Source organism: Zeugodacus cucurbitae, chromosome 5, assembly GCF_028554725.1.
Source record: "Zeugodacus cucurbitae isolate PBARC_wt_2022May chromosome 5, idZeuCucr1.2, whole genome shotgun sequence".
In the NCBI taxonomy this organism is placed as follows: Eukaryota; Metazoa; Arthropoda; class Insecta; order Diptera; family Tephritidae; genus Zeugodacus; species Zeugodacus cucurbitae.
Window position 1 is genome coordinate 14,240,774 of NC_071670.1, and position 21,767 is coordinate 14,262,540.

General features: G+C 39.4%; 5 protein-coding genes and 1 pseudogene across 5 annotated transcripts; 4 read left to right on the forward strand and 2 right to left on the reverse strand.

Moving 5' to 3' along the window:
- The first annotated feature begins 2,115 nt into the window (after positions 1 to 2,115).
- Positions 2,116 to 3,373, forward strand: LOC128922346 (uncharacterized; annotated as a pseudogene).
- Positions 3,374 to 4,087: 714 nt separating this feature from the next.
- LOC128922286 (putative gustatory receptor 39b) lies at positions 4,088 to 5,543 on the forward strand. The gene is made up of 3 exons (XM_054232230.1): positions 4,088 to 5,114; positions 5,175 to 5,342; positions 5,393 to 5,543. The coding sequence occupies exons 1-3, from the start codon at positions 4,161 to 4,163 to the stop codon at positions 5,447 to 5,449; spliced, it is 1,179 nt and encodes a 392-aa protein (XP_054088205.1). The 5' UTR covers positions 4,088 to 4,160; the 3' UTR covers positions 5,450 to 5,543.
- Positions 5,544 to 6,854: 1,311 nt separating this feature from the next.
- On the forward strand, positions 6,855 to 8,160 carry LOC114804935 (putative gustatory receptor 39b). Its single transcript, XM_054231023.1, has 3 exons — positions 6,855 to 7,817; positions 7,875 to 8,042; positions 8,104 to 8,160. Exons 1-3 carry the CDS (start codon positions 6,855 to 6,857, stop codon positions 8,158 to 8,160), a joined length of 1,188 nt encoding a protein of 395 aa, XP_054086998.1.
- Positions 8,161 to 10,834: 2,674 nt separating this feature from the next.
- On the reverse strand, positions 10,835 to 12,091 carry LOC128921952 (putative gustatory receptor 39b). Its single transcript, XM_054231024.1, has 3 exons — positions 11,165 to 12,091; positions 10,944 to 11,111; positions 10,835 to 10,882 (listed from the first exon to the last, which is right to left on the reverse strand). The coding sequence occupies exons 1-3, from the start codon at positions 12,089 to 12,091 to the stop codon at positions 10,835 to 10,837; spliced, it is 1,143 nt and encodes a 380-aa protein (XP_054086999.1).
- A 4,295-nt stretch (positions 12,092 to 16,386) lies between these two features.
- On the forward strand, positions 16,387 to 17,698 carry LOC128922098 (uncharacterized). The gene is made up of 3 exons (XM_054231604.1): positions 16,387 to 17,349; positions 17,412 to 17,579; positions 17,642 to 17,698. The coding sequence occupies exons 1-3, from the start codon at positions 16,387 to 16,389 to the stop codon at positions 17,696 to 17,698; spliced, it is 1,188 nt and encodes a 395-aa protein (XP_054087579.1).
- Positions 17,699 to 20,471: 2,773 nt separating this feature from the next.
- On the reverse strand, positions 20,472 to 21,455 carry LOC128921953 (putative gustatory receptor 39b). Its single transcript, XM_054231030.1, has one exon. The coding sequence runs from the start codon at positions 21,432 to 21,434 to the stop codon at positions 20,472 to 20,474; it is 963 nt and encodes a 320-aa protein (XP_054087005.1). The 5' UTR covers positions 21,435 to 21,455.
- Between the last annotated feature and the right edge of the window lie 312 nt (positions 21,456 to 21,767).

Below are 21,767 nucleotides of genomic sequence, written 5' to 3' on the forward strand. Positions count from 1 at the left end.
AGCCTGCCAACGCTAATGCTCACTTGGGTGGCCAGCGTCGTTCTATTCAGCCTGCAAGTGCTCACCAATCTGCTGATACTCATGGAAACCGTGTGCCGACGCTCTCAGCACGCCGCCTTTCTGCAGCTGCTCGAGCAGATCGAAGACGCGTTCAAGCTCCGTTTGCGACTGAATGTACAGAAGAGCGCATTGCTTCCTGATTTGCGCTGCCTGAGCGGTTGTTTTGTGGTGTGTTCACTCGTGTTCTGGCTGCTCTTCGTCATCAGCACGCATTGGTTGAACTATATCGGCTTCTTCTGGTATGGACTCTGGTCCATACTAACAATGCGTGTACGTATCATACAGTTGTTGTTGTATGTGCGCATATTACAACACTACCTCGAGTGCCTCCACGCGAAGTTGCGTCAAATAGTTGCCTACCACTTGGCGCCACAGGAGCAATTGCTGGACATTGACTATGTGAAGCTGACATCGGTGGAGTCACTGTTGGCCATCAAGGAGATTTATACGCTCATTTATGGCGCATTTCATTTGTTAAACTCCTTCGCCGGCTGGTCACTATTTGGCATTGTCAGCTGTTACATCTTTGATGTGAGCTGCAATATCTACTGGACGCTCCTAAGTCTCGATGGTTGGTCGAATAGGCGCTACTACTATATGGCGGGACCTTTAGCGTTACTACCGTTGCTGGCGATCGTTTGTTATTTGTGCTTTCTATGTGGTAGATGCAAGGATTTGGTAATTATATGCGCTTCAGAAGTTTGTATTTTCAATATAATTGCCTACTTGTAGGCGCGTCGCATCGCTTTCTTGCTAAACCAGCTGAAGGTAATGCGATACAATCAGCCTTTGCCGTTATATCGCCAGGTCCTGCAACAAATTTCTGCACAAATACAACTGCAACAAATCGAAGTAACGGCACAGCATTTCTTCGTCTTAGAACTGCGTCTACTGGCGACTGTATGCTTTTAAAATTATATTAAATTTTTTACAAAAAAAACGCTTCTTTTTCATAGATTTTCTCAGTGACATCAACAAATTTTGTTATACTGGTGCAATTTCTTTGCCTGGAGATTGAGCTGGAGGGCTTATCTTGAAAGCTGGCAAGAGATATTAATAATAATAATGAATAAATTAATAAAAATTCAATAAATATCTAACAAAGCGAAGCATATATAGCTTGGAAGGTATGGGAATTTTGGTAGTAAGAACCAATTACCACTAAGAACTAAGACTGAGAGATTCTTTGAAAATTTGTTAAATAAGCATTGAAAAATTTTACCTTCACTCTGTCTCCTATTTCTTTTGGTAAATGTATAACAAGAGTCAAACCTCATCCGAAGGACTGATGAATATTGTACGTATACTCCATTAATACAAATATTTAATACACTCAAGAGAACATTAACAACAACATCAATCCAACAAGTGTACATGCATTACGATTTACATATCTAAAAGGCCTTATAGGTTATATCGACTAACCTCAAAAATTTGAAACCTTTGATATCAGAATCAAATCCTTCGGCCACTCTGTAGTCAAGACAGTTACTGGTAGCTTCTCTTCTGAACCCATACCTATGAGTGATGATCTGCTTAACAGTGGCTTGGAAATTCATTAGGTAGATTGGTTAGAGAGTCTAACGCCGATATCTCAGGCCTCTATTAAACCAAAATATATGCAATTAAAAATCGAATGCTTCGAAGTCTGTATTCTGTGAGTTATACAGTGTGGAACAAACTACTGACGGTTATAGGGTTTTTAAATCTTTTTTGAATATCAGAAGAAACATTACAAGCTGCGTTGTTGTAAAATTGAAAGATTCAATTAATAAACTAATAATCCTTAGATCACATGCAAACACATATGCCGTTATTATCGTCTGCTTTAAGTACACGTGTACGAATAAGAGCGTCAGTTGATTGATTTAAAATGTTTAATCAACCGAAACAACAACAACCGTCTGCAAATATGCACTTCCAATCTGCATGTCTGCACTACAGCTGTCACTGTAATCATTATCTTGATGTCGACGACTCATTGCAAGGCATCTACCAACTTCACTAAGCTGGAGCTAAACTTTTATTTAGTATTCCATCACTAAGTCACGCAAAATGAAACAGCAAATTCGCGCTTGGCTACGCTACTCGCTCGTCTTCGGCTTCTATATGAACTCAACGCCAGACACCAGCAACAACTCAGCACAGACAACAAGTCTCTACGCAGCGCTACCGCGGAACGGTTTTAAATTTTCACTGCAGCGTTTGAAGAAACTCTACCTTTTCGCATTGCTGCCCTGGCTCTGTGGGCTCTATGTGAACGGCCTGTTGTCGCGCAAACCCGTACCGGGCACCATGCTCAGCTGGACCGTGGCAACAATGTTCTTTAGCTCGCAAGCGCTCTCGACTATACTCATGACGGCCGAAGGCATCTGGCGTCAAGAGCAGCATGAGACATTCTTGCGTCTGCTGCACGAAATCGAGTTCTCATTGCGCCTGAGACTGAACAGGATATCAGATTGGATTGGCTTTTGCCAAATGTGCGTCAGCTGTTAAGATTTATGCTTTGGCTCTCCGCCATTTGTGTGCTCATATTTGTGTATAATTTTATTAAGCTGCAATATATCGGTTACTTTTGGTCTTCCATTTGGTTCGCGGTAGCGATGCGTTTACGCTTAATACAGCTGCTGATCTATGTGCGTGTGTTGCGACATTACTTGGAGTGTCTTTGCTTGAAATTGCAACAGCTTGTTGCATACCGTACGGCGCCTAGCCAACAGCTCTTGGATATCAACTATGAGAAACTCCAGACACTCGATTGTCTTCTTGCCATTAAGCAAATCTATGACTTGCTCTACAAAGCTTTTGAGCTGCTATGGTTGTACGCTGTACTGGGCGCTACTCAGCTGGGAGGGTTATCTCGAACGTCGCAATTATTATGTGGCGTGCTTTTGGTGGCTTTTACCCATGACTATTACCATCTGCCATCTCTGCTATTTGTGCCATAATTGCAAGCAATTGGAGCGAACGCAAAAAATTACAAAAAAAAATCATATTATTTAAATATTTTTATTGCATACTTTCAGGATCGCTTGATCGCAAACTTGCTAGCCCGCATAATTATTGTGAGCTCCACACAGTCCATGTGCGCTTATCGCATATTCCTGCAACAATTCTCTACACAACTGCAGCTGCAGTGCATCGAGGTGACGGCAAGAAATTTCTTTACACTGAATTTACGTCTGATTATGTCGGTAAGCCTGGAGGTATACTTCAATTAAACATCTGTGTGTTGTTTAATGGAATTTCTTTGTAGATTTGCTCATCCACAGCGGCCTATTTAGTGATAATTATACAATTTCTAAATATTTAAAATATTTAGTTTGGAAATGCCGTAATAATAATAATATAAATAAATAAAAAATAAATATTAAGACATTTATTTAAGCATTATTTTTTATATTTTATTTCTATTTTAAATTTTTCTTAATTTTCCATTACATCCTTTTCCTTGCTATTATTTTTTTAAATTTTTTGGTATTTTCAGATAAGCTGGTGTCAATATATATATGTAGGGATTCTATCTTACAGATCCACTTTAACATCGTTCTTCTAAATATCTGTACGTACTTTGTTATAGGTTTCCGTGTTTTTCTTTTAACTTAGTAATTTTATTACGTGCTGTTCCATTTCATATTGTTTCACTATCATTTTTACAGCACTTGCACTTGCACAGCGGACGAGCGAATATTTATGCTCACAGATTTAATACATTTCAATTAAGTTGTTCTATATGATATTGAATATTTGCTGTTATTATATTTTTGCTTTTTTTTGCTATTTTACTAACCTTCCAAGTTATATCATAGTTGTGAACTCTCTTAAGAACCACATTCTTTTCAACAGCTTTTCGTTCCAATCCTTACAAATTTACAAATATGTGTTCCAACTCACTTATATTTGTAATATTTTTACAACGCTGAATTGATCAAGATTAAATTCAAGCCCTTAATGTCATACATAAGCAATCATCTATCATTCGAAAGACTATCAAATAGTCTGTCACTGTCACATTCTTATCATACGCATGAAGAAACATCTACATAATTTTCCAACGAAAAATTTATTTTACTAAGCGCCCGTTAGTCTACAAAAGCAATATGGAGCGGCAACTGCATACGTGGCTACGTTACAGCATACTGCACGGTGTTTATCTGGGTAAAAGCAGCAATCAAGCAACGGTACATATACCGCAACAAGCGTGGCTGGGCGCAACTAAACAGCTCTCACGAAATGCGCTGCTACAGCGCGTGCAAGTCTTCGTATTACTCTGCGTCATCGGCGCGCTCTACATACACGGTCTGAATTGGCTGGGCTCCGAGCCGGGACTCATGCTCACTTGGGTAGCGGCAACGGTGATCTTTACCACACAAATATGCACGAATTTCCTCATAATAATGGAGGCGCTCTGGAAGCAGACAGAACACGAGACATTCCTCCTGCTGTTAGATGAGATTGAAGAGTCATTGAAATTTCGCTTGCGCGTGCATGTCCAATCGCATTTGTTGTGTAAAATTGTGCGCACACATATAATTTATCTCGCCGCATTGTCGTTTGCCTCCTTAGCGCTCTTCATTGTAACCTCAATTTGGCTGAATTACATCGGTTATTTCTGGCATGGACTTTGGTCCATTATAACCATGCGCCTACGTATAATACAGCTGATCGTCTATGTGCGCGTGTTGCGGCACTATCTCGAGTGTGTCTGTGCGAAATTGTGTCAAATTGAAGCCTACCGTACGGCGCCAACGCAGCAACTGCTGGACATCAATTACGAAAAGTTGGTTTCGCTGGAGTGCCTGGTAGCCATCAAAGACATATATACGCAGCTGCATAGGACATTCCACCTATTAAATAGCTTTGCCGGTTGGTCACTGTTTAGCATCATCACCTGCTTTACTTTCGATTTTACCTGCAATATATATTGGACTCTACTGAGCCTGGATGGTTTGGTAAGGCGTCGGTATTATTATATTGCTGGACCGGCTGCAATGTTACCGCTGATCGCGCTCATTTGTCACCTGTGTTATTTATGTGACAACTGCACAAAATTAGTAAAGTTTCGCTTAATGAACTCTTTATTTGTACTTCATTCAACAATTGCATACTTTTAGGGACGCACTATGGCACATTTACTGAGTAAGATAGTAATCATGAGCTCAGCAAGTTCACTCCGCTCATATCGGCTGGTGTTATATCAACTCTCCACTCAGTTACAACTACAACGCATTGAAGTGACGGCACAGCATTTCTTTGTTTTGGAGATACGCTTTTTAATGACGGTGAGCCTGGATGTATGCTTTTGTCATGTACTGAATGTTTTTTTTTTCAGATCATCACGGCAGTAGCAATGAACTTGGTGATACTTATACAATTTTTATATTCCTAAAGTTAAACGATATTAAAAACATTTAATTATTGACTAAAGTTGTATTTATTAGTGAAAAATATTAAATAAAGATTATCATTGAATTAATGGTTTCGATTAGCACCTCCAGAGCAGTATGCCCTACCTAACATAAACAAATTTAGTATAAATATTAGTTGTACAGGTCGTACCGGACAATTGTGGTGCTACTGATGAGTTTTTTTTATATTTTTACCATTTAGTTTTATAAGCTGATAGACCCGCTGTAGGCTCAACGAATGATTGGTTTTGGCAGAACTTTATTAGTGCAGGAGAATGATCAGAAGATAAGTTAATACATATCGCTCATTTACTTGAATAGTGTCACAACTTAAAAAAGTCGATTTTTCAAGAGAGCCAATATAGAAAAATGCCATCAGCTTATTGAGAAATCTAGTGGCCTGTAATATATTAAATACAATGTTGAGCACAAATGGACCAAATAGAGTGTACTAATGCTTTTACTTGGGCCACTTTGAATTATGTCGTTGTTTGTGAAAAATATAAATCAATTTCGCCGTCATAAGTCAAATGTGTCGTTTTTGCTGAAAAGAAAATCACATTCACCTTTTCCTAATATGTATTTGTTTATAACTAATTCTGGCACAACTGAGAAGAGTCGTTATTGTAGTTAAAAAATAATAACAACATAACAAGTTTAATAACAGCACATTCTTATTTCACGGTTCATTTTCCTACGCATCGGAATGAAATTTCTATGCAATATGGACGATGAAATTGCGCACATTTCTGCATACTCAACTCAAAAATAGTTGCTGTAAATGAGCGATATGTTCATATATCAGTTAAGTTATAAGCGGCCTATCTCAATTCAGCAGCAAAATCAATTAAATCAAGTATTTTGATCCGATCACTGGGCCAGTATGTCGGCTTACCCAGAGCCATTATGTCTCCTTAATACATATGCGGCGCCTTGCAATTTCCACCGTGCAGAAATCTATAACAATAGCATTACATCTATATCATTGCCATCCAGAAAACTAATAAGATATCGAAATTTTTACCCCAGTTATCATTAGCACAGACAGATGGACGGGCAGACAGACATCCGGATATCTACTAGTCTCTTCATCCTGATCATTTTGATATTTTTTCTGATAGATTTAGGTGTTAGAAACAACGGTCATTGATCTTCAGTCTGAGATTTTGTGAACCATGGCTTTCAGTTACGGTATACACTTTCCAAAGCTCTCGACCTGCATTCCTTTCATGGTGCATTGCATTTCTATTGAAAATTATATTTGTTTTGTTATCACTGAGATCTTTAAAGATGTCAATCATTGAACACGCCAAAAAATCATTTGTAGACTATAGAACAAATTAACTTCGATTGCTTCGTTAGTTTATTAAAGAAAATCAACGTGAAATGGAGCTGCAATTGCGTCGTTGGCTACGCTACTCGCTCATCTTCGGACTCTATATGAGTCCAACGCAAGAAACGCAATATATAAACAGACGAACCACGCCCAAGAAGCGACTTGCATGGCTCGGACGCAGACAAATACTACAACCACAACATTTGAAGATAATTTACCTGCACTTGCTCTTAATTGGTATCTGTGTAGTCTTTGTAAAAGCAATCGCCTCACGCAAACCTATACCCGGCATAGCCAGTGAGGTAGTGACCACTATGATCTTAAGCTTACAAGCGGTGTCGAGTCTTATTATTGCTGCCGAGGGACTCTGGTGTCCACAGCAACATGAAACATTCTTGAGATTACTTCAAGAAATTGAATTCTCACTGAAATTGCGGCTGAGAGAGAACGTTAAAATTCATAGTTTGCCGTCGCGTGTGCTCTGGCTTTTGAAATATATGCTTTGGCTATCGCTCATATGTTTCGGCATGGCGATCTATAATTTTAGACAACTACAACATGTGGGTTATTTCTGGTACTCGCTTGGGTATAACGTGATCATGCGTTTGCGTATCATACAGTTGTGTGTTTATGTTTGTGTGTTGGGTCATTATATGGAGTGCCTTTGTTTGAAATTGCAACAGCTTGTAGCATACCGTACGGCACCAAACCAACAGTTGTTGGATATTGATTATGAAAAACTGAAAACCCCAGAATATCTTCGGGATATTAAGCATGTCTACGATTTACTCTATAAAGCATTTGAGCAACTCAATGCATTCGCCGGTTGGTCACTCTTTACAATAATAACCTGTTATATTTTGGACTATGGTTCTGCTCTCTACTGGGTGCTGCTCAGCTGGGAGGGATATCTGGAAAGTTGCAGCTATTATGTACCAGGCTTTTGGTGGCTTCTGCCAATGACTGCTATCATCTGGCACATTTGTTATATGTGTCATAATTGCAAGCAATTGGTAAGCACAAACAACACATAATTTCTCTGCTCAACTACCTTCTGTGCATACTTTTAGGATCGTCTGTTAGCCACCAACTTACGCCGTATAATAATAATGAGTTCCTCGCAGTCAAAGTGCTCGTTTCGCATTTTTCTACAGCAATTCTCTACACAATTAGAGCTGCAGTGCATCGAGGTGACCGCAAAAAGTTTCTTTATTATAGATTTGCGTTTATTAATGTCGGTGAGCCGTGATGTATGCTTTGGGAAAATACTCCTATAATAACTATTGGTCTTCCTTACAGGTTTTAGTATCTGTGACTTCATATATGGTGATGTTAATACAATTTTTATATAATTAAGTAATTATTATATAGATACTATTGTGATGCAGGGAAAAACAAACATCGATGTTTTGGGAGGCATCGAATAAAAACATCGATGCATCGAAAGCATAAAAAAAAAAAATCTTTTAAACATTTAAACTGAAGATTAAGTTACATTTGTTTGTTTGCTTATGTTTACGAAATATTGCTTTAATCTTACTGCAAGTTCTAAAAGAATACTATTAAAAGACTTTGCTAAATAAATTTGATTTGCCACAGTTTTTATTAAAGGATTTAAAAATTGTATCAAACTTTTGATGATCAAATGCTAAAGGAGTTTTCAGTTTCATTAGAACTATCAGAAGAGTCCATGTCCAGTCGTTTAGTTTTCTGCAATAGCATTAGCCCCTTTATTAAGAAAGGAATACCATTCCATAAATCTTTCTACCAACCCCAGCGGCTTGGTATGTTGCCACAATACTTTGTTTGAACGATCTAACAACGGCTTTAATTTTTGGTAAACGGTTGGATACTGGTTGAGTTTGAATTATTCGCGTGAAAGCAAATATTTGTTAATGGACTATATCTCTTAATAAGAAATTAATTGAGAAGATTAAGGTGGTTCCAAAAATTTATGATAATTTTAAATCTTTTTTGCTAACTGCTAATACTTATGAATTTTTCTTTTTAGATATTATGTGTATGAAATAAATATGTAATAAAATTGCTCTTTATTCAATGTTTTATAAAAAGTGTTACTGTGATCGGATTTAGTTCAAATATGCGCCGTTTCGTTCAATAATCTGTTTACATCTAGACGGCAACTCCTTATTTGCGAAGAACTCGGACAGCCAAAATAGCGAAATATCTTCTGTCATCAAACAAACAGTCAGCGCATTCGCGTCTGGGCTCCCACGTCACTGTTGACAGCCATAACTTCGAAGTCGTAGATAATTTCGTATATCTGGGAACCAGCTTCAACAACGCGAACAATGTCAGCCTCGAAATCCAGCGTTGAACCGCTCTTGCCAACAGGTGCTACTTTGGACTGAGTAGACAATTGAAAAGTAAAGTCCTCTTTCGACGAACCAAAATTAAACTCTACACTCTAAACTCTAATACAAGTAATGTATTTCTTTTTTTGTATCACATCTTTTACGTTTTTAGATTACATTAGACTGTACTCAGAAGTTCACAAACTGTCTTATTATCACCAAATATGCATTAATCGCAATGGAAATCTGCAATAATGCAAGCAATTATTATATTATTCTTGTCCAAACTGGCACTGAAGCCCACACGCAGTCTTACCGACATGAGTAACGGCATATCTAAAATGAAAATCTCCTAGGCGGACACCTCAATAGGCTACAGTTGCATGGAGAACAGTTGGAGCAAGAGAAGCTAACTTTGCATGGATCGTGAAGAACTAATGATTATTTTACTTAATAAATACGCGAGTAAGCGATCCTAAAAGTATGCAATATATTTTTATTATAAGAATTTTCAATCAATTATATAATGGTTAGGTAATTAATTTGACCTTCAAAAATTCATTAATAACATATAATTGAGCCAAAATTATATCCTAAAAGTACGCAATATTATATATTTGACATTTAGAGAGATTTTGATTTTGTTAATGCTACTCATCCTAAGGGTAGGCAACGTTTACATTTTAAGTTAAATATTATTCATCAGTCAAATACTCACCAACTTCTTGCAGGCATCACTCAATTGACAAATATGCTACACCATGGCAATCATGGGCCAAAGCCACAATATACTCGCTATAATAGTAGTACCGACGCCTCAGAATATCTTCCAAACTCAATAGCGTCCAATATATATTGCAACTGATGTCCAGCATATAGCAAGTTATAATGCTGCACAACGACCAGCAGGCGAATGCATTCACTAATTCACTAATTGAAACGCCTCATGGAGCAACGCGTAGATTTCCTTAACCGCCAACAAATATTCGAGCGTTAAATTGCTGCTGATCGCTAATGGTCTGCCGCAGCCGCAGCTTGAAGACGAACTCAATGCGATCAGTGATTGTGTCAAAGTATGGGTTAGATAGCAAACAATAGATTGAAAAATTAAGAATAAAAAAAATGAAAATGGTGAACAAAGTGGGTTAGGATAAAAGCTGACTTTACATAGAATGGCGCAGAGAAGTTAATCTGTCACAAATTCAAACGGACGGAGTACTTAGTTGAAATTTCTTAAGGAAATACAGATTTCAAAATATTTCAACTATTTACAATCACCTAAAAACGAAAAAAATCTAATTTTCTTTCAATTTCATTGTTGCGCTCGAGTGTAGGCCACGTTTCCTAAATATTTTCCATTCTCAATATGTATGCCCATTCCAAGCATTGAGTTGGAGGCTAGTAGTATTGTGGAGAGCGATACCCTCTAGTTGAAAGAAAACCTAAAGCTTATATGTTGAGCTTCGTGAATGCCATAGTTCTCCTGAAGGGTGAGCTCACACTGAGTAATAATTAAATAATTGTGTCTTCTTCAATATGCTTTTGGTTCACGTTTACAATTTCGAAAGGAGGTGCTAAATAATTTTCGTGCTTATATGAGAAATTATCAATTAATTGAAAACATTTTCTTAGAGACTTGTCCTTTAATTGCGCCTTTTTTTACTTACTTTCATTTTACTTAAATAAAATCAGCTTCTTTTATAAAAGAAGTTTATTCAAAACTGCAGCAGTATTACCAAATGCATAGCCATGGCGGTGCAAATCTAGGGATAGAATTAATTTTTTGAATTCCTAAGTAATTTTGTAGCATACATGCAGGCTCACCGACATCATGAAGCGGAAATCCAAAACACAGAACGTATGCGCTGTCACTTCAATACGTTGAAGCTGCAATTGCATGGCGAACTGCTGCAAAATCAATTGATATGGACGCGTTACCTTTTTCGAGCTCAAGGATATAAGTTGGCTTAGCCAATGCGCCACAATGCAACCCTATAAGTATGCTTATCAGTTTCATTGCATGTAAAACACAAATATGTAAATACCATTTGCCTGCAATTATCACACAGATAACACAGATCGAAAACCAATGCGGTGATGGGAAGAAACCACCAGAGATCTGCCAAGAAGTAGTAGCGACGGCCACGAAAATTGTCAAAACTTTGTAGGAGCCAGTAGAAATTCGAGCTCAAATCAAATATATACGTGATTAGAATACCGTAGAGTGACCAACCAGCAAAGTCATTCAGCAACGCGAAGGCCTCATAGATTAGCACATAAGCCTCTTTGATGGCCAGCAAATGCCTCAGTGTGCCAAGCCGACCATAGTCAAAGTCCAACAATCGAAGCTGCGGCGTTTTGCGAAAGGCCACCAGCTGTTGCAACTGTAAGCACAAACCACTTAGGAAGTGTCTTAAAATGCGCAGATAGACGAGCAGCTGTAGAGTGCGCACGCGTACGCTGCATATGAACCACAGACCTTGCCAGAAATAACCACCATAGTCCAATAATACGAAAGTGGACACCATGAAGGGTAATATGCCGAGCGCGGATAATGCCAGGTGATATTTAAACGAACGTTTTATTTGCCACAGCAGCGTTGTGCTCTCAACGCGCCACTTAAACTGCAGCCACAATGACGCCTCAAGCGTTTGCAATATCTGGAGGAAGTGAGCGTGTTGTTGTTGCTTATACACCGCTTCCATTAAAATCAAAGCGTTCGTAAGGAAACGTGAAACGAAGAGTATGGTTGTTACTACCCAGTTGAGCTCAAGGCCCGCTGGGTACGTGAACCAACGGATACTGCAGACGAACACAGCGCAAAATCCGACGGACAGAACGCAATTATAGCCGCGTTGTAGCCAGTAAGCGCGTACATCATTGCCTTCGCCGCGGTCCATGCACTTTGTGGCGCTCACGTAGATGCCAAAAAATAAGCAAATGCGCAACCAAACTTGCAATTGTTGCTCCATTGCGCTATGGTTGTGTCGCTGCGATGACTTCGTGTGAATGGTGAGCAAGAATTAATGGGTGAGCGGTTGTCTAATTTATGAGGTGTGGCAGTTGAATTGATGACCTATTGCATTATTAATTGGCGTAAGAAAATTAACTTTAAAGTGGATTAAACTTCAAAGCAGCGTTCCTGATGGAGAACGTCGAAGGAAAAGGGTGTGGCTAAACGAAATAAGTCTTTGAAACTAGTACATAAGATAGTGCTAAGTTAAGATGAAACCGAATATTGAAAACTTTTCGAGGAGAGTCAAAAGTTCAAGAAGTCCTTAATCTAAATATACTTTAGACTAGGGTTGCCACTTCCAATGAAACAAAAACTGAAGTAAATACTAGCACTTAGTTAAGATACAAACTAAAACTTAAATTTTGTAAAAGAGTTGCCAATTTTCGAGAATACAAAAGAACATATCGCAAAATGTTTCCATAAGCAATGAAAAATTGCTGGAAATTATTCGGGAGATAATAAATCGAAAAAATGGAAAGGGAAAAGGGAAAGGAAAGGGAAAGTTGCCGTTGTTCAAGAAATTTCATATTGAGCAATTTAATATAAATTGTCAGTGGATTATTAAATCTCTTAGGAAAGTATTACGGAAGGCTTTAGTTTACACATTTTTACGCAGCTGAAATTCTTTGTGCAGCAGCTCATAGATCTCCATGATGCCCAATAAGCGCTTGAGCGTGTGCATACGCGCGCAGTCTATATCCCAAATTCCACGGCACTGCATTACGCGTGAGATCAGGAAGTGCCGCAAGATGTACAAATAGACTATGAGCTGTATGACGCGTACGCGTATTATAACGATCAACCACAAGCCATGCCAGAAGTAGTCCACATAGCACAACCACAGCGCGAAACCGAGCAGTGATATCACCAATAATAAGCGATGAGCCGTCGCAGATTGTTGAAGAGTTCGGCGCGCTGGACGTCATGCTGCAACCGCAAGCGAAGTGTCACTTCTATCTGATCGAGCAATTGCAGAAAGAGGTCATCTTGCGCCTGCTTGCGTCATGCTTCAAGCACCATGAGCAACACTGTTAGAACATTTAGGCTGTAGAGTAGGGTCGCCGCCACCCAAGAGATACCCGGCATTGTGGCGCGCGTCCAAAGCCCATGCATGTAAACAAGACTCAACACAAGTGTTAGCAGACAAAGGTAAAACCGTTGCCACAGCTGTGTGCTGCGTGCTGCCGCGCGACGACACCAACGTGCGCGCTTTGTGTGATGGCGGCATGAGCCAAAAGCAAAATTGCCGCTGTTGCAGATGATGGTGTGTGTAGTCCGGTCACTGGTATCCTCATAAGCTCCAACATAGATCCCGAAGTATGTGCAGTAGCGCAACCAACCACGCAGCTGCCTTTCCATTATGCGTTTGTGGAGTTTCTAGTAGAAAATTTAGCGCTTCGGTTGTGCCATCAATATGCAGTGTACTTACATTTGCGATTCTTATCAAGATGGTGATAAGCTGTATGTAATGGTAAGTTCGCTCAAGGCATTGTATGTACAGTAGACACTGGTTAAAGTTAGCAAACATTTTTCAATTATTTAAAAACAAGTATTTACGTATACTTTATCTAGCCTAAAATATGTAGAAATAATTCGACTCTGTGAACAGTGGTCTACTTATAGAGACATAAAATTCCAGTGAATAAAACCACAATTTCTAAAAATGCTTAAATGACTTATCGGTAACTTATTAAACCGTTATTAAGTAGATTCATGAGTTCTTTTCGAAATGTCACCGGAAAAGTATTAAGTAAATTTGAAGTCCTTGGAGAATTTTCTAATCTTAACTTGCTTTTTAGTAACTTGGAATATTTAAAAAACTCTTTTTGACGAATACCAATGAGATTTGAAAAAACGAAGAACTCCAGAACAGCTGCATCAATATTCTTTCTAGTAGGAATACCAAGCATCGTTGAGCGCAAGCGGAAACCAGCACACCGCCGTCCTACAAGATAAGCGCAGTTCTCTGATAAAAATTGTCATACACATTAGAATTTGGGCTAACGGACAGATCAATGAATTCGGAAACTGTGACTTAATAGAATTTCTCAGAGATGCATATGTGAGCAAGAAGGAATTGTAAACTAGAATATAAATTTTATGTGCAGCAGTCGATAGGCCCGGTGGATAATCCTGGGTGCGTAGGAACTGCTGAGTGCACCATAAAGTAAGACGGGAATGATGAGGGACTTGTAGAATTTGGTTTTTGTTCGTCGAGAGATGACTTCATATTTTCAATTGCCTACTCAGTCTATAGTAGCACCTCTTGGTAAGAGTGATTCTGCGTTTGATTTCAAGGCTAACATTATTATTGGTTGTAACGCTGGTGCTACTGTACACACTTATAGAAGATTGTACCTTCTCTATTTAGCTCTGCAGCTCGTATTATTTTCTGCAGCATCAGATTAAAGAAGTCACACGATAGCGAGTCATCTTGTCTGAAACCTCGTGTGGTATCGAACGGCTCGGAGAGTTCTTTCCCTATTCTGAGCTTTTGGTGTTGCTCAATGTAAGCTTACACAGCCAAATAGTTGCCTACCACTTGGCGCCACAGGAGCAATTGCTGGATATTGACTATGTGAAGCTGACATCGGTGGAGTCACTGTTGGCCATCAAGGAGATTTATACGCTCATTTATGGCGCATTCCATTTGGTAAACTCCTTCGCAGGCTGGTCACTATTTGGCATTGTCAGCTGTTACATCTTTGATGTGAGCTGCAATATCTACTAGACGCTCCTAAGTCTCGATGGCTAGTCGAATAGACGCTACTACTATGTGGCGGGACCTATAGCGTTACTACCGTTGCTGGCGATCGTTTGTTATTTGTGCTATATTTGTGGTAAATGCAAGGAATTGGTAATTATATGCGCTTCAGAAGTTTGTATTTTCAATATAATTGCCTACTTGTAGGCGCACCGCATCGATTTCATGCTAAACCGGCTGAAGGTAATGCGTTCCAAGCAGTCTTTGGCGTTGGATCGCCAGGTCGTACAACAAATTTCTGCACAAATACAACTGCAACAAATCGAAGTAACGGCACAGCATTTCTTCGTCCTAGAACTGCGTCTACTGGTGACTGTATGCTTTTAAAATTATATTAAATTTTTCCAAAAAAAACGCTTCGTTTTCATAGATTTTCTCAGTGACATCAACAAATTTTGTTATACTGGTGCAATTTCTTTGCCTGGAGATTGAGCTGGAGGGCTTATCTTGAAAGCTGGCAAGAGATATTAATAATAATAATGAATAAATTAATAAAAATTCAATAAATATCTAACAAAGCGAAGCATCTATAGCTTTGAAGGTATGGGAATTTTAGTAGTAAGAACCAATTACCACTAAGAACTAAGAGCGAGAGATTCTTTGAAAATTTGTTAAACAAGCAATGAAAAATTTTACCTTCACTCTGACTCCTATTTCTTTCGGTAAATGTATAACAAGAGTCAAACCTCATCCGAAGGACTGATGAATATTGTATGTATACTCCATTAATAAAAATATTTAATACACTCAAGAGCCCGTTAACAACTGCACCAATCCAACAAGTGTGCATGCATTACGGTGGATCTAAAAGGCCTTATAGGTTATATCGACTAACCTCAAAAATTTGAAACCTTTGATATCAGAATCAAATCCTTTGGCCACTCTGTAGTCAAGGCAGTTACTGGTAGCTTCTCTTCTGAACTCATACCTATGAGTGTGTAACTCCGAGCTGTGTGTAGGAGAGAACAATGATCTGCTTAACAGTGGCTTGGAAATTCATTAGGTAGATTGGTTAGAGAGTCTAACGCCGATATCTCAGGCCTCTATTAAACCAAAATATATGCAATTAAAAATCGAATGCTTCGAAGTCTGTATTCTGTGAGTTATACTGTGTGGAACAAACTACTGACGGTTATAGGGTTTTTAAATCTTTTTTGAATATCAGAAGAAACATTACAAGCTGCGTTGTTGTAAAATTGAAAGATTCAATTAATAAACTAATAATCCTTAGATCACATGCAAACACATATGCCGTCTGCTTTAAGTACACGTGTACGAATAAGAGCGTTAGTTGATTGATTTAAAATGTTTAATCAACCGAAACAACAACAACCGTCTGCAAATATGCACTTCCAATCCGCATGTCTGCACTACAGCTGTCACTGTAATCATTATCTTGATGTCGACGACTCATTGCAAGGTATCTACCAACTTCACTAAGCTCGAGCTAAAATTTTATTTAGTATTCCATCACTAAGTCACGCAAAATGGAACAGCAAATTCGCGCTTGGCTACGCTACTCGCTCGTCTTCGGCTTCTATATGAGCCCAACCACAAACATCAGCAACAACTCAGCACAGCCAACAAGTCTCTACGCAGCGCTACCGCGGAACGGTTTTAAATTTTCACTGCAGCGTTTGAAGAAACTCTACCTCTTCGCATTGCTGCCCTGGCTCTGTGGGCTCTATGTGAACGGCCTGTTGTCGCGCAAACCCGTACCGGGCACCATGCTCAGCTGGACCGTGGCAACAATGTTCTTTAGCTCGCAAGCGCTCTCGACTATACTCATGACGGCCGAAGGCATCTGGCGTCAACAGCAGCATGAGACATTCTTGCGTCTGCTGCACGAAATCGAGTTCTCATTGCGTCTGCGACTCAGACAGGATATCAAATTGGATTGGCTTTTGCCAAATGTGCGTCAGCTGTTAAGATTTATGCTTTGGCTTTCCGTCATTTGTGTGCTCATATTTGTGTATAATTTCGTTAAGCTGCAATATATCGGTTACTTTTGGTATTCCATTTGGTTCGCGGTAGCGATGCGTTTGCGCTTAATACAGCTGCTGATCTATATGCGTGTGTTGCGTCATTACTTGGAGTGTCTTTGCTTGAAATTGCAACAGCTTGTTGCATACCGTACGGCGCCTAGCCAACAGCTCTTGGATATCAACTATGAGAAACTCCAGACACTCGATTGTCTTCTTGCCATTAAGCAAATCTATGACTTGCTCTACAAAGCATTTGAGCTGCTCAATGAGTTTGCCGGCTTGTCGCTCTTCAGCGTCATTTTCAGTTACATGTTGGACTATGGTTGTACGCTGTACTGGGCGCTACTCAGCTGGGAGGGTTATCTCGAACGTCGCAATTATTATGTGGCGTGCTTTTGGTGGCTGTTGCCCATGACTATTACCATCTGGCATCTCTGCTATTTGTGCCATAATTGCAAGCAATTGGTGAGTTAGCAAAGGAATCATCATATTTTCTTCACTCAGCTCTCTCATTTGCATACTTTCAGGATCGCTTGATCGCAAACTTGCTAGCCCGCATAATTATTGTGAGCTCCACACAGTCCATGTGCGCTTATCGCATATTCCTGCAACAATTCTCTACACAATTGCAGCTGCAGTGCATCGAGGTGACCGCCAGAAATTTCTTTACACTGAATTTACGTCTGATTATGTCGGTAAGCCTAGAGGTATACTTCAATTAAACATCTGTGTGTTGTTTAGTAGAATTTCTTTGTAGATTTGCACATCCACAGCGGCCTGTTTGGTGATAATTATACAATTTTTAAATATTTAAAATATTTAATTTGGAAATGCCGTAATAATAATAATATAAATAAATAAAAAATAAATATTAAAACATTTATTTAAGCATTATTTTTATATTTTATTTCTATTTTAAATTTTTCTTAATTTTCCATTACATGCTTTTCCTTCCACATTTACAAATATGTGTTTCCAACTCACTTATATTTGTAAAATTTTTACAACGCTGAATTGATCAAGATTAAATTCAAGCCCTTAATGTCATACATAAGCAATAATCTATCATTCTAAAGACTATCAAATAGTCTGTCATTCATTCTTATCATACGCTTGAAGAAACATCTACATAATTTTTCAACGAAAAATTTATTTTACTAAGCGTCCGTTAGTCTACAAAAGCAATATGGAGCCGCAACTGCGTACGTGGCTACGTTACGGCATATTACACGGTGTTTATCTGGGTAAAGGCAGCAATCAAGCAACGGTACATATACCGCAACAAGCGTGGCCGGGCGCAACTAAACAGCTCTCACGAAATGCGTCATCGGCGCGCCCTAGATACACGGTCTGAATTGGCTGGGCTCTGAGACGGAACTCATGCTCACTTGGGTAGCGGCGACGGTGATCTTCACCACACAAATATCCACGAATTTCCTCATCATAATAGAGGCGCTCAGGAAACAGACAGAGCACGAGACATTCCTCCTGCTGCTGGATGAGATTGAAGTGTCCCTTAAATTGCGATTGCGACAGAATGTGGACTTTGGTCCATTATAACCATGTGCCTACGTATAATACAGCTGATCGTCTATGTGCGCGTGTTGTGGCACTATATCGAGTGTCTCTGTGCGAAATTGCGTCAAATTGAAGTCATAGAAGTCATATTAGGCATAACAGTATTGAATGAATACGCCGCTATATTGTGTCACAAACACGATGAAATGGGAGTACGAAATATACGTCGTGTTTTTGGTCACTACCTACTTGGCTTGTCAGTGTCCAAAGGGTATATTATACGTGCCATGCCTCAGGCGTTGCAGCCCAGCGAGGAAGACGATGAGTAGCAGTTGAGAGTGTATAAAAAGTTTTAAGGTGAAATTTATAATATGTTTAAGCATATCAACGAAAATTACGGTTGGTCCGTGTTGGCGTTTATGATAATGTACATTATATATTTCATTACAAGTTCTTATTAGGTAATATTTGAGCTAATTACAAGACGTGGTGAACATGTTATGCTTATGAAAAATTTGAGGTTTCAATTGATTATGGTGATACAACTATGGATCTTGTATGGTTCCTCCATGCTCCAGGTGAATGCGGCAATGAGAGTGTACTTATGTGTGGATTAAAAATTATATAATATTTGAAAAGTTCTCTTAAGATATGAACAAAACGAATACTGCTAATTGTTATACAAAACAATAATATACTCTTCTTTCCAATGATATGAGCTATCATTTTATTGTTTATCATTTGTAGAGTCGCACTGTTTTTTTTTTTTTTTGTTTTCGGAGGGGGAACCTTCAAAAGATACCGTTATATCGGAAACGGCATGCACGATTCATCATATTCGCTAATGATGCACCTCATTTGGGATCATGCCCAGCGGTTTCAATTTTGCAGGATTTGCGCAATATTCCGTTGTATAATACGTTCCACAGAAGCGGGCCCAAAACTGAGCCTTGGGGAACTCCACCTGTTATCGCATAGTTTTGTGGGCCTTCATCAGTATCGTATAATAACACCCTGTCGGACAGGTAGCTTGAGATGATCTTCACCAGATAGGGCGGTGTATTTTTTATTTGAAGAGCCCTTATAATATGTAGCCAATATGCCGAATTAAATGCATTTTTTATGTCGAACGTCACAACCGCACAATATTGTTTAGAACCGTACATCCATGTTGTACCTTCTATGGCTTTACTGGCAACATCTGTTAGCTTTTTAATTGCATCGATTGTAGATCTATTTCTTCGGAAACCATATTGTTTATCTACCAGGCCCGGCGGCTCTTTTTCTAGATGCTGATTCAGTCGTACGCATATTACACGCTCTAGCATTTTCCCAATCGTGTCCAACATGCACAATGGCCGGTACGAGTTTGGCTCTCCGGCTGGTTTGTTTGGTTTCTGGAGAAGGACCAAGCTCTGCCTCTTCCAAATTTTTGGGGAAATACCCTCTCGTATGCACCTCGTAAACAGTTTCTTAAGTGGATCGGTGTTGTATTCAGTGGCAATCTTAAGAGCCTTATTCGGTATGCCATCCAATCCTGATGCTTTGTTTTTGGCGAATCTGTCTGCGGCTTCGATTACCTCTTTGTCACAGTAAAGTTCTTTTCAAATGTGTTCGTATCACCGGTATTCAGCAATACAGTATCCACCAAGGAAACGCTTTTAGGAGAGCATCTCCTCGTCTGCGTTGAAGTCACCAGCCACTATGTTTTTGGTCGTATTAGATACATCTTGTACCAGTCTGTCTAGGGTTTTCTCATATTCATTTTGCGGGGTTCATTTTCTTTTGAACCATTTAAAAATATTTGTAGTGAAAGGTTTCATAAAACCCTTAAAATTTGTATGGCTATTTTTTATATTTTTTGGTGAAAGGTATTATAAAAAACATTAAAACCACAGACTATTTTACGAGTGTTTTGTATTTTTGCCATTTTTGTATATTTTGTAATTGTGTGGAGAACTGATAAACTGCGTCACTGTAACGTTTCAGCCGCGGCGTTGATCTTATGGTGGTCAATCTGTTTACTAAATCCGTTATGGTGGCACCGTAAAAGTATGTTTAATATTTTTCTAATTTTTTGTTATAAGCTCAGCAATATAGTAACACACCAATTGCTTGCATTTGTCGCAAACATAGCACAGATGACAGACTATCACGCTAAATGGCAAGACTGCCGGTGTGCCCACAAAATAAGTATAAGGTGAATTGTAACCATCCAAGCCCAACAACGACCAATAGACATGACAGGTGAAATCCAGCATGTAAACCAAAATGATACCGAAGAGTGACCAGCCGGCGAAGTCGTTCAACAGCTGCACTGCTTTGAAGATTAGTGCATAATTCTCTTTGATTGCCAGCAGGAACTCCAAAGACTCGAGCTTTTCATAGTTAATATCCAACAGTTGATTGGCTGGCATTGTGCGGCAAGCGACTACCTGCCGCAACTTGACGCACACACATTCCAAGTAGTGGCGTAAGATGCGCGCATAAATCAACAGCTGTAGTATACGTACACGTAACGTAATTATGCTCCAAGCGGCATGCCAGTAATAACCAATATCATTTAGCCACACCGAAAAAAAAAAACTGTGTCGCAGCGCTCTCTGTCGTGTATTGCATTTCAAACGCAACTTCAGTGACACTTCGATTTGCTGCAATAGCTGTAGGAATGACTCATGCTGCTCGCGTTTCCACAGCGCTGCCATGATGATGGAGAGGTGTGTTAACAACCGCGATGTGTAGACCAAGGTCGCCACCAGCCAAGTGACCACGAACCCATGCTTAATCTCGCGCGCATACAAGCCATGTAAGTAGAGTGCACAAACGATTATGGAGAGCGTCGCCAAATAGAGGCGTTGCAGCAAATATTTCGAGCGCGTAGTCTTCTCCTCGATCCAAGCCTGATATAAGCCGTTATCCTTAGGTGGTAGCCATAGAAGGTCTGAAGTGGGACTCACGTAGATACCAAACACCGTGCAACCGCGTAGCCAAAGGCGCAAGTAATCCTCCATTTTGCGAATGGTTAGCGCCATGTCTTGTGCGGCCTTATAAGTGTTTTCCAGGCAGGTGCAGCGGCCGCGCATTTGGGGAGGTGGCTAAGCAATTATTCTTAGACATTTTATGCAGAATAAGAATTAACTGTGCTCGTTACCTGGCAATTAGCGCTGCAATCACTTAGACAAATGTTGGCACTAAATTACTTGAGTTAAATTGCCTTAGAATAAAATCAAGAAGGAAAATTTATATTCATCATTGTTCTATGTACAGGTTAAATGGATAGATATGTGTGAATTCGAAAAGCCAGCGCAGTTGGACCCCAAAGTAGAGGTGTTAACAGTATAACAAACTAGAAAACTCCAATCGAG